The 12167-nt window shown below is 40.0% G+C and overlaps 2 protein-coding genes across 3 annotated transcripts in view; one reads left to right on the forward strand and one right to left on the reverse strand.

Moving 5' to 3' along the window:
• The window catches only part of LOC127442864 (gastrula zinc finger protein XlCGF57.1-like), a 50588-nt gene extending 42367 nt beyond the window's left edge, over positions 1-8221 (reverse strand). For both annotated transcript variants that reach the window (XM_051701141.1, XM_051701142.1), the window contains exon 1: positions 7846-8221. In XM_051701141.1, coding sequence (XP_051557101.1) covers positions 7846-7930 — 85 coding nt within the window. In that variant the 5' untranslated portion in view covers positions 7931-8221. The remainder of the gene's footprint in view (positions 1-7845) is intronic.
• Positions 1-12167, forward strand: part of LOC127442933 (uncharacterized) — a 235004-nt gene that overhangs the window by 160395 nt on the left and 62442 nt on the right. The gene's annotated exons all lie outside the window — the stretch shown is intronic.

Here is a 12167-nt window from a genome sequence, read left to right on the forward strand (position 1 = left end):
CATAACAACTGGACTTTTTCACCACACTCTTCACTATGTAACAATACTAGTTTTGAATTCCATGCTATTACTACAATGCAACCCACAAAAATACATGTTGTTGTCATCTATCGCCCTCCAGGTCAGCTGACAAACTTTCTTGAGGAGTTGGATGTCCTGCTGTCCTCGTTGCCGGAGGATGGTAGGCCACTTGTGGTTCTTGGTGATTTCAACATACACCAAGACAAGCCCCAAGCCACAGAACTGAATACTCTCCTGGCCTCATTTGACTTGGAAAGACTACACACCACAGCAACTCACAGATCGGGCAACCAGCTGGACATCATTTTTACACGTAACTGTACCAACTCAAATATTCTTGTTACTCCTTTACATGTCTCTGATCACTACTTTGTTCAATTCCACATGACTCTCCCATCTACATTAAAATAGCCTCCACCTTTGGTTTCCTTTCGCCATAACCTCCGTTCTCTTTCACCCTCACGCCTTTCCACTGCTGTCTCTACCTCTCTTCCCACACTAAATGTATTTACCACGCTTAATGTAAACACTGCCACAGACACACTAAGCTCTACTTTAACAACCTGTCTAGACAACATCTGTCCTCTCTCCTCAAGGCCAGCACGTGCTACACCACCCAGCCCATGGCTGTCTGATGTCCTTCGTGAACATCAGACTGACCTCAGGGCAGCTGAGAGGAGATGGCGGAAATCTAAAGATCCAGCAGATCTAGGCAAATATCAGCCTCTGCTTGAAACTTTTTCAGATAACATTAAATCTGCAAAAACCTCCTATTACCAGAACAAGACCAACAGCACCACAGACACTCGCAGCTTGTTTAGAACATTCAACACACTTCTCTGCCCTCCCCCTCCACCACCTGACACATCACTAACAACAGACGTCTTCGCCACATTTTTTACTAATAAGGTTACAACCATCAGCAATACATTCTCAGCACCACACCCTGTCAAACACCCGTCTCCTGTATGCAACTCTTCTGTCTCTATGTTCTCTCCTCTGACTGACACCGAGGTCTCTAAACTCCCCCTCTCCAATCACCCCACCACCTGTTCCCTTGACCCCATTACTTCTCACCTTCTCCAGGCCATTTCTCCGTCCATCCTACCTGCACTCACACACATAATTAACACATCTCTACTTACAGGCACTTTTCCCACTACATTCAAGCAGGCTCGAGTAACCCCGCTGCTGAAGAAACCTGCACTTAACCCCACAAAAATAGAACACTACAGACCAGTCTCTCTCATCCCATTGATGGCAAAAACACTTGAAAGGGCAGTTTTCAATCAAACTTCTGCCTAACTCTCACAGAACAACTGCTGGATGACAATCAGTCAGGTTTCAAAAGTGGACAATCCACCGAGACTGCCCTGCTGTCTGTCGCTGAGATGGGCGAAAGCTGAATCCAGATCATCAGTCCTGATTCTGCTGGACCTTTCTGCAGCCTTTGACACAGTCAACCATAAGATCTTACTCTCTACCCTCTCCACGCTGGGCATCACAGGAACTGTGCTTGACTGGTTTAACTCCTATCTCTCAGGTAGGTCCTTCAAGGTAGCCTGGAGAGGTGAGGTATCCAAGCCACATCAGCTACTTACTGGTGTACCTCAGGGATCAGTGCTTGGGCCACTTCTCTTCTCTATATACACAACATCACTGGGATGCATCATTCAGACACATGGTTTCTCTTACCACTGCTACGCTAATGACACGCAACTCTACTTGTCTTTCCAGCCCAACGACACCACAGTGACAGCTCGAATTTCTGCCTGCCTGGCGGACATCTCGGCCTGGATGAAGGAGCACCACCTGCAACACAACCCAGCCAAGACTGAACTCCTTGTCTTTCCAGCCAACCCTGCTGTTGAACACAACGTCACTGTGCAACTGGGTGCAACTACAGTAACGCCTTCCAAATCGGTCAGAAATCTAGGGGTAACCATTGATAACAGTCTAAATTTCACAGACCACATCTCAAAGACTGCAAGATCATGTAGATTTACACTACAATATCAGGAAGATAAGACCCTTCCTCTCTGAACATGCCACACAACTGCTTGTCCAGTCACTTGTTATATCTAGACTGGACTACTGTAACGCTCTCATTGCAGGCCTCCCTGCATGTGCAATTAGACCCCTGCAAATGATCCAGAATACAGCAGCACGTCTCGTCTTTAATGAACCAAAGAGAGCACGTTACACCACTCCTTGTCTCTCTCCACTGGCTGCCAGTTGATGCACATATCAAATTCAAGGCTCTGATGCTGGCATACAGAACAGTCACTGGGTCTGCTCCAGCATACCTAAAATCATTTATACAGAGCTACGCACCCACTAGAAGCCTGCGGTCGGCTAAGGAAAGTCGCCTTGTTGTACCAACACAAAGAGGCACCAAAACACTTTCCCGGACTTTCGGCTTCATCATACCACGTTGGTGGAACGACCTCCCCAACTCCATCTGTGAAGCTGACTCACTCTCTGTCTTCAAAAAACGACTAAAAACACATCTTTTCCATGAGCACTTAACCAGTCATTAAAAAATTAAAAAAAACTTCTGTTGCACTTTAATTTGTTTTGAATACTATTCTGATGCTAGTGAAACTTTGTAATACGGCACTTTCATACCACTGTCTCCTTAAGATGATTCACTTATGTTTTCCTCTTTTGTAAGTCGCTTTGGATAAAAGCGTCTGCCAAATGAATAAATGTAAATGTAAATAAATGTAGTCGACTAAACGGTTCTGATGCTGTTAGTCCACACTGGAATTACTAGTCAGTTAATATTTCCCCCCATTAAACTGATAATACTTTTTACACATTTACGTTTGGCTTTATATATTTACAGAGGCTGCACTTAAATTACTGTCATATTAATGTTAAATATTTTAAATAGAATTAATAACACAAATATTATTTAAGAGTGTATCTGGAGCAGATACAGAGTTGAATTTCACCTCAGGCTGCACGTGCTTCTTCCCTCAGCAAAGTAGTAATGAAAACACTTTGGTGGTGGTGCGGGAATCGGCTTTCCAAATGTTTGAAAGTCCCTAAGGATGTTTTCACGTTTGAGTCTTCTTTACATCTGTGCATGTTTGTACGTTATTTTCCCGCTAAACAGGCTTTTTCAAGCGCAGGATAGATGCCTCAGGTGAGTCAAGCCCGTCTGTTACCGGACCATGTCGGCGTGTTAATTTTACTCATCAAAAATGTATGCTTTTGAGTAAGTAGCCTAGAAAATAACTGTTTTAGACTAGGTATGCCATTTTTTTAATCTGCTGATTAAGAAGGCTATTTTCAACGAGGTGCCGACTGCTTAACAAGTTATACTATCTTTTATTCTGTGCGCACGTCATGTTTAGAATACATTAGGTTTATTGAAGGCTACATCACAGGCCTATTTTTTCTATCCTATAGCTACTTTTTTTTTTTTTTTTTTTACATCGTAACTGTTATTGGTTAACGTTCTTTACCAAACAGCTGTCATATTAGATCAATGGCTAATGCACAATTGCACGTTGTGAAAAACTTTTCAGCACATTTTTTTCTCTCTCATAGATTTGGCTTAGTCTTCCATTTAGAACAGGCTATTAGGGTTGTTCCATTGGTCCTGCACTATTCATTAAATTGTTTTCAATAAATATTTCAATGAAATATTCGCAAAAGTTGATTCAGTGAATGTGTGTCATGTTCTATATTTAATGTACAATGATCATAATGCAAGGTGAGCACGTCGCAGATAAATGCCCCTTTTCAGTGGAATTTAGCGTCAGATTTGGAATAGATTAATATTTTAAATGGGTCCCATAAAAACCTTTTTTTTTTTTTTTTTTTTTTTTAAAACTGTTTTCTGAAGGTTGGTTTCTCTTTAGACTAGTCGACTGGTTGGTTACAAAACTTCCGTTTAAACAACAGTCAAATTAGTCATAGCGCACATCCCTAATTACAATAATACTGTATGTGCAGTGCAAAATTATTAATAAATTGTCAAAACAGAACACTTCTGATTTGTCTGCAAATTTCAAAGCAATTGTTCAGTTTTGGTCATAATGCCTACATGCACTGTAAAGTACAGCTTCTAAGCTTTAAAACGATACCTACACTACTGGTCAAAAGTTTTGAAACACTTGACTGAAATGTTTCTCATGATCTTAAAAATCTTTTGATCTGAAGGCGTATGCTTAAATGTTTGAAATTAGTTTTGTAGACAAAAATATAATTGTGCCACCATATTAATTTATTTCATTATAAAACTAAAATTTAATTAAAAAAAAAAGTTTTGAAATTGATGACTTGGACCAAATAATAAAGAAAAGCAGCCAATAAGTGCCCAACATAGATGGGAACTCCTTCAATACTGTTTAAAAAGCATCCCAGGGTGATACCTCAAGAAGTTGGTTGAGAAAATGTCAAGAGTACATGTCTGCAAATTCTAGGCAAATGGTGACTACTTTGAAGATGCTAAAATATAACACAGTTTTGATTTATTTTGGATTTTGTTTAGTCACAACATAATTCCAATAGTTCCTTTTATGTTATTCCATAGTTTTGATGACTGTACTATTATTCTAAAATGTGAAAAAAAAATTATAATAAAGAATGAGTAAGTATTTCAAAACTTTTGACCGGTAATGTATGTTGTGTAGGTTAAGACTGTAAAGAGTTCATCAAATGGCTCTTTTATGCTTGTGTACAGCAGACACACACAAATACAATAAATGCAATTAGTTTAAAAGCACACTTCAATATGTCAAAGGATATGCTTTCGTTGAAGCACAAGAGGTCAAAGACAGTTATCTACTCGCTGGTGAAATAAGCCTCATCAGTCCGCTGACACACAGGAGAAGAAATAATCCATGTCCAAACTGAAAATTGTCAATGAAGATGACTGGCAGAGCACCACTTCGAGCCGTCAAACGATCCTCCCGCTGTGAAGGTGCGCAAAATCTGATGATTACATCCGAGATGGGCATCTCGAGTACGAAGAGATGATATCACTACCCTGAAGGAGAAAATTCTGATCAGACAGCACTGTGTCCCACAGTACAAACACGAGCGAGTATTAAGGGGCGGAGTATTAAGCGCTTCCTGCCAGTTAAAATCAGCGTGATTCTAAAGAGTTTCAGAGATCGGTTATCCCTGCAGAGATTCCCAATAGAGTTGTTCAGCCATGACATCAATTTGTACGTGAACCTAAAAGTCTAAGTCGCCATGGGTTCCCTCGGGATTTTCCTATGGGTTTTTATAAGGGGGATTTTGAACTTATGTGTAAAATAAAGTCTGTTGTACACATTACTCGACGATTCATGGACGTTTTGTTCTACAACATAAATTACACACAGTCTCAAACGTGAATTTTGAAGCCATATTAAATAACATACTTTTTTTTTTTTTTAAAACACACGGCTGGGGGCCTGGGTAGCTCAGCGAGTAAAGATGCTGACTACCACCCCTGGAGTTGCGAGTTTGAATCCAGGGCATGCTGAGTGACTCCAGCCAGGTCTCCCGGTTGCTAGGGTGGGTAGAGTCACATGGGGTAACCTCCTCGTGGTCACTATAATGTGGTTCGCTCTCGGTGGGGCACGTGGCGAGATGTGCATGGATTCCGCGGAGAATAACGTGAAGCCTTCACACGCACTATGTCTCCGCGGTAATGTGCTCAACAAGCCACGTGATAAGATGCGCAGATTGACGGTTTCAGACGCGGAGGCAACTGAAATTCATCCTCTGCCACCTGGATAGAGGCGAGTCACTATGCCACCACGAGGACTTAGAGCGCATTGGGAATTGGGCATTCCAAATTGGGGAGAAAAAGTGGATAAAAAACAAAACAAAAACACAACGTCTTTAAAAATCACATTTGAGGTATGACTGTGTGTAATGTTGTAGAACAAAACATCCATGAAAAGTCAAGTAATGATTACCACAGACTTTATTTTACACATAAGATCAAAAACAGCATTATAAAAACCCAAAGGAAAATCCAGAGGGAACCCATGGCGAATTCTCTTCCGGATTGTGGACTACAACCTGAGCAGCTTTATAGCGTTAGCTAGCTAGCACAGCGTCGAGGACTTGAAAGGGAACAACTTCAAAACGTAATGCTCAGTCTTAAAGGGGTTCGCTCTGTTTTATGGTTTTTGTCCACATAAAAAAACAAAATGGCTACCTACATGTTGGTTACACCACATGACTTTGACTTGGTGGACAAAAGTGTTTATAAATATGAATCATATTTGAAAACACAATTGATTCACTGATTTATATATATGAAAAAATAATAACATTTTATTCTGCACTACACATGCATGTATTAAGATGCAGTTGACCACAGATTTTTTTCAAAAATTTAAAGGTGCAGTATGTAAGATTCAGAAACCCTTGTTATTAATGACACCTGTGGCCATTAAGTGAACTGCAGCCAGCTACCTGTTGCTCGTGATCGCACTCATGCATACACTCCATAGGGATGCGAGCGAGCGAGCATCAGCCAAAACAATGACGTAACGTACAAAGAGATGAACGTGATTCACCGGCATCATGCTGATAGATGAGGTAGCATAATTAAAATGTTTTACTACAAACTTTGAGACTAAACTAAAACTACTTATCAGCTAACATAGCATACTGCTACACACATACAGCTACATACTACCGAACTATACCAGACAGTTTACTGTTGCACTGCACTGTTATGTTACACTATTGTATGTTTTGTATGTCATATGTTGTACTACGAATAAGAAACCAGCGTATTTGCTTAAATTTATCCTGTGTACCTGACTTTCAGTATAAAGAGAAGATTGTTGAAATTATTATAAGATGAACGCCTGCCGATGTTCACTCTAGTTTTCGCTCGACCACGATCACGTTCCCGCTTAGCCAGACTGGATTCAGTAGATCATTTTCTTTTTTTTTTTTTTGGCTTACTCTGAATTTGTGTAGGAGTTGGTGTTGTGCAGGGAGCCGGACGTTTGCTGGATTCCATCTCTAAGATAATGTTACATAGTGTTGCAGACTGTCTGCTGTCGCTGTTGAATAGTGGAAGAGAAGCTACTGTCTGAGGCAAGGCTTTCGGGAGTGCGCATAAACGTCACATCCTTTGGATTTTCCTGGCAAAAGCGACCCGCTCCCTTCACAGGAAAATCAGTCTACAGGCTTTAATAGGAAACTAGGAAGTCCGGGAAGGGCTCATTTTGTAAGTTGCGTTACAAGCCGTTCACAAATTGGCAAAAAAAAAAGGCGAATATTACATGAAAAATGTTACATATTGCACCTTTAAACTTTTAATGAGACTTTGATTTTTTTTACCATCTCTGTAAGGTAAGGTTATGCCACAAAAAATATCAATTATTTTGAACTTAGTAATTGAAAACATGTTAATAATTGTTCTGTGTATTGTATTTTTTAATGTATTTTTAAATAATTTAGTAGATCTGGGAAAAAAAACAAAAAAAACAGTGTCAGGTCATTGATCAATTAACAACAAAGGAAGAGTGACGAGAAGAAATAAAACCTCACACAACGAAAATGACACAAAGTAAATAGAAAAAGATGTCAAGTGACATTTTAACAATCTTTCGTGTAACATGGGTTAATTTTCTGTCTTTCTCATTTAAATACCATTAAACATTGGTAAACTTCTAAATAACGTTACAATCGTTTAGACGTAGGTTTTGTTTCATTTTTCGTTGTTAGTCAGGCTGTTTTCTTGGTTTAACCATGTTATTTAGCTGATTTCATTATTTTCATATTACAGCCACCAAATCTGGTTAAACTGTCTAAAGTTTTGTTACTCCAGAAGAATCAAGTATGCACACCGACCTCTTTGTTCCACAGTATCTTCATTTTTCACTCTGCATGCTTCTGTTACTCTCGTGTCTTCACTCTCTACTTTCATAAACTCCATCTTTAAAATCGAAAGGTGTCTTTGTCATGTTTGAGATTCCAATTATAAAGATCAACAGAAATGAGAAGAAAAGCAAAGTAAATCTCTGTTGCTTACATGTGGATGTGCTTTACTCAGTAACACTCCGAAATGTTACGCCATATACGAGAAACTTAATAACAGCACTTCAAACCATTAAAATATTACATAAGCTCATAATCTACATTCATTTCACATGTGCAATAACGGCTGTATCGTTGTAGAGAAGCGCTCAAAAACAAACAACTCGCGGCGCAGCACTATGACGTCACATGTAGTCGAATCGTTCTTCCTTTAGTTTAACGGCAGGTCGCAGACTTATTAGTGCATTACCGCCACCTACCTCTCGCCTGGACCAGAGGGACTACACCCCCTATTGTTAGTAATGGCAGAAACTATGGAGGTAAATTCATGACTAAATTCTTTGAAGCATAAAAGCATGGTGAACTGCTCTAATCGAAAAAATAAATGCATTGTATTATCAGTGTCTGCATTTAAATGCGATGAATTTACAGTGCTTGCATTTAATTCTGTTGTATTTACAGTGCTTGTATTTTGGGAGGCTGAAATTTAACATGGTTGTATTTTTAAGCATTTAATATTTTATTTGGAAACATTTCACAACTAATTTCATTATTAAAAATTCAACAATAAATATTCACCTTCCAAAGTTCATTTCCAAAATATTCAGTTCATTTGAAAATACCATCTAGATATTTCAACAGGTAAAATTCAGCCCATTCTATTTCGCTTAACAAAATTAGCTTCCTCAAATTCAGTGGTTCAAATTTGGTTGGAAATTCAACCTTCTACATCCGGGAACTGCAGGAAAAGCAGCAGAGTACCGATCCACAATCTCCATCTGGTGCTATTCGTTCTCACCAGCAGGTGGTGCAATGCGTTCGGGTGTTGACTACTGAAGACCAAAGCTACAGGTAGAGGGAACAGCTGTGTATGTTTTGATAGTTTGTTTTTCAATTTGAAAAGAAATGAACAGAAACAAGAAAACAAGAAAATGTAATAAAATATTATATTACAATATAAATAATAAATTAATGAATGTAAAATTAATTAGGTCTAAATCAATGAACAACCTTTGTGCACGAGTTAGTACAAAGTGGCTGCATGATATAGTATTAAATTCAGAAGGAAGGATGTCGATGTTATACTGTATCTATGGGGAAATTGTCTATCTTGGCATGTTTCCCACATTCCTACTCTTTACAAATTCTCATCTTCTCTGACACTGAAGGGCGCTGTCACGTGCACATTGTTATGCATGGATGATCAGTTTGGGCGCAAAGCGCAGATCTCCACTTAATCAGTTAATGTTTGTACATTTACCCTATGTTAGTGCTTCCAACGCCCAATTGTGCACATGAAACAGGCCTGCCAACACGTCAACCTCTTTATGCTTTTTATATAGTCTTCACAGAACCTAGAAGCTTGCACCCCGTTGGTCGACCCACAGATTATAAATGAAACATTGCAAACACACATTTGAGAATCAAGGCAGTGATTGTGTAAAAACAGTAGATCGGAGCCCCCAGCACAAAAATAATTACAAAACTATGTATTTAATTATATAGTTAATTAGTTTGATTATTTAAGAAAATAACTTTGAACATTTCTCAGCTAGCTAAATTACAAGTATTTACAGTGGTGTGAAAAAGTGTTTGCCCCCTTCCTGATTTCTTATTTTTTTGCATGTTTGTCACACATAAATGTTTCAGATCATCAAACAAGTTTAAATATTAGTCAAAGATAACACAAGTAAACACAAAATGCAGTTTTTAAATGAAGGTTGTTATTATTAAGGGAAAACAAAATCCAAACCTACATGGCCCTGTGTGAAAAAGTGTTTGCCCCACCTGTTAAAACATAACTTAACTGTGGTTTATCATACCTGAGTTCAATTTCTCTAGCCACACCCAGGCCTGATTACTGCCACACTTGTTCTCAATCAAGAAATCACTTAAATAGGACCTGCCTGACAAAGTGAAGTAGACCAAAAGATCTTCAAAAGCTAGACGTCATGCCGAGATCCAAAGAAATTCAGGAACAAATGAGAAACAAAGTAATTGAGATCTATCAGTCTGGAAAAGGTTATAAAGCCATTTCTAAAGATTTGGGACTCCAGAGAACCACAGTGAGAGCCATTATCCACAAATGGCGAAAACATGGAACAGTGGTGAACCTTCCCAGGAGTGGCCGGCTGACCAAAATTACCCCAAGAGCGCAGCGACGACTCATCCAAGAGGTCACAAAAGACCCCACAACAACATCCAAAGAACTGCAGGCCTCACTTGCCTCAGTTAAGGTCAGTGTTCATGACTCCACCATAAGAAAGAGACTGGGCAAAAATGGCCTGCATGGCAGAGTTCCAAGACGAAAACCACTGCTGAGCAAAAAGAACATTAAGGCTCATCTCATTTTTGCCAGAAAACATCTTGATGATCCCCAAGACTTTTGGGAAAATACTCTGTGGACTGACGAGACAAAAGTTGAACTTTTTGGAAGGTGTGTGTCCCATTACATCTGGCGTAAAAGTAACACTGCATTTCAGAAAAAGAACATCATACCAACAGTAAAATATGGTGGTGGTACTGTGATGGTCTGGGGCTTTTTTGCTGCTTCAGGACCTGGAAGACTTGTTGTGATAAATGGAACCATGAATTCTGCTGTCTACCAAAAAATCCTGAAGGAGAATGTCCGGCCATCTGTTCGTGACCTTAAGCTGAAGCGAACTTGGGTTCTGCAGCAGGACAATGATCCAAAACACACCATCAAGTCCACCTCTGAATGGCTGAAGAAAAACAAAATGAAGACTTTGGAGTGGCCTAGTCAAAGTCCTGACCTGAATCCTATTGAGATGCTGTGGCATGACCTTAAAAAGGCAGTTTATGCTCGAAAACCCTCCAATGTGGCTGAATTACAACAATTCTGCAAAGATGAGTGGGCCAAAATTCCTCCACAGCGCTGTAAAAGACTCATTGCAAGTTATCGCAAACGCTTGATTGCAGTTGTTGCTGCTAAGGGTGGCCCAACCAGTTATTAGGTTTAGGGGGCAATCACTTTTTCACACAGGGCCATGTAGGTTTGGATTTTGTTTTCCCTTAATAATAACAACCTTCATTTAAAAACTGCATTTTGTGTTTACTTGTGGTATCTTTGACTAATATTTAAACTTGTTTGATGATCTGAAACATTTAAGTGTGACAAACATGCAAAAAAATAAGAAATCAGGAAAGGGGCAAACACTTTTTCACACCACTGTATAAAGTTGGGGGCCTGGGTAGCTCAGTGGTAAAAGACGTTGCCTACCTTCCCTGGAGTTTGCTAGTTCGAATCCCAGGGCGTGCTGAGTGACTCCAGCCAGGTCTCCTAAGCAACCAAATTGGCCCAGTTGCTAGGGAGGGTAGAGTCACATGGGGTAACCTCCTCATGTTCACTATAATGTGGTCGTTCTCGGTGGGGTGCATGGTGAGTTGAGCGTGGATGCCGCGGTGGATGGCGTGAAGCCTCCACATGTGCTATGTCTCCGTGGCAACGCGCTCAACAAGCCATGTGATAAGATGCACGGGATGACAGTCTCAGACACGGAGGCAGCTGGGATGCGTCCTCCACCACCCAGATTGAGGCAAATAACTACGTGACCATGAGGACTTAAAAGCGCATTGGGAATTGGGCATTCCAAATTGGGTGAAAAAGGGGAAAAATCCCCCCCCCCAAAAAAGTATTTATAAAGTTATGCACAAATCTATGAATGAGCAACATACAGTCAGATTTCAGCACTTCACAATGGACAGCAAAGAAGCACTTAAAAGTGCTTCGTGCATTCCTGTTAAGTGCAGGTTTGGGAAACGCACGTGAAAAAGGAAAGAATGTTTGCAGCTTCACATGTAGAGAACACTCTTAAGAGCTACGATCCACAGTTATCGGAAAAGACCCATAGTTATTTAAAAAGTCCCATAGTTATTGGAAAAGCATGTAGCCTTTGTTTCTCATGATCTATGCACTTGGCTGGGAGCGCTCTCCGTTTCACTTTTAAGTGCTTAGAAGCAATGGCAGCTTAGAAAGAAATGGCATGCAAAGAAAATAGTGCAAAACAACGTACATAAATGAAGAGAAATGTCAAGAGATATAAAGCTCTCGCTCCCTCATTACACATGCGTTTTGTGGGTTGTGGTTTCAGGGGCGGCCTTTGCCATATTTACGA

The sequence above is a fragment of the Myxocyprinus asiaticus genome, chromosome 6 (genome assembly GCF_019703515.2).
Source record: "Myxocyprinus asiaticus isolate MX2 ecotype Aquarium Trade chromosome 6, UBuf_Myxa_2, whole genome shotgun sequence".
NCBI lineage: Eukaryota > Metazoa > Chordata > Actinopteri > Cypriniformes > Catostomidae > Myxocyprinus > Myxocyprinus asiaticus.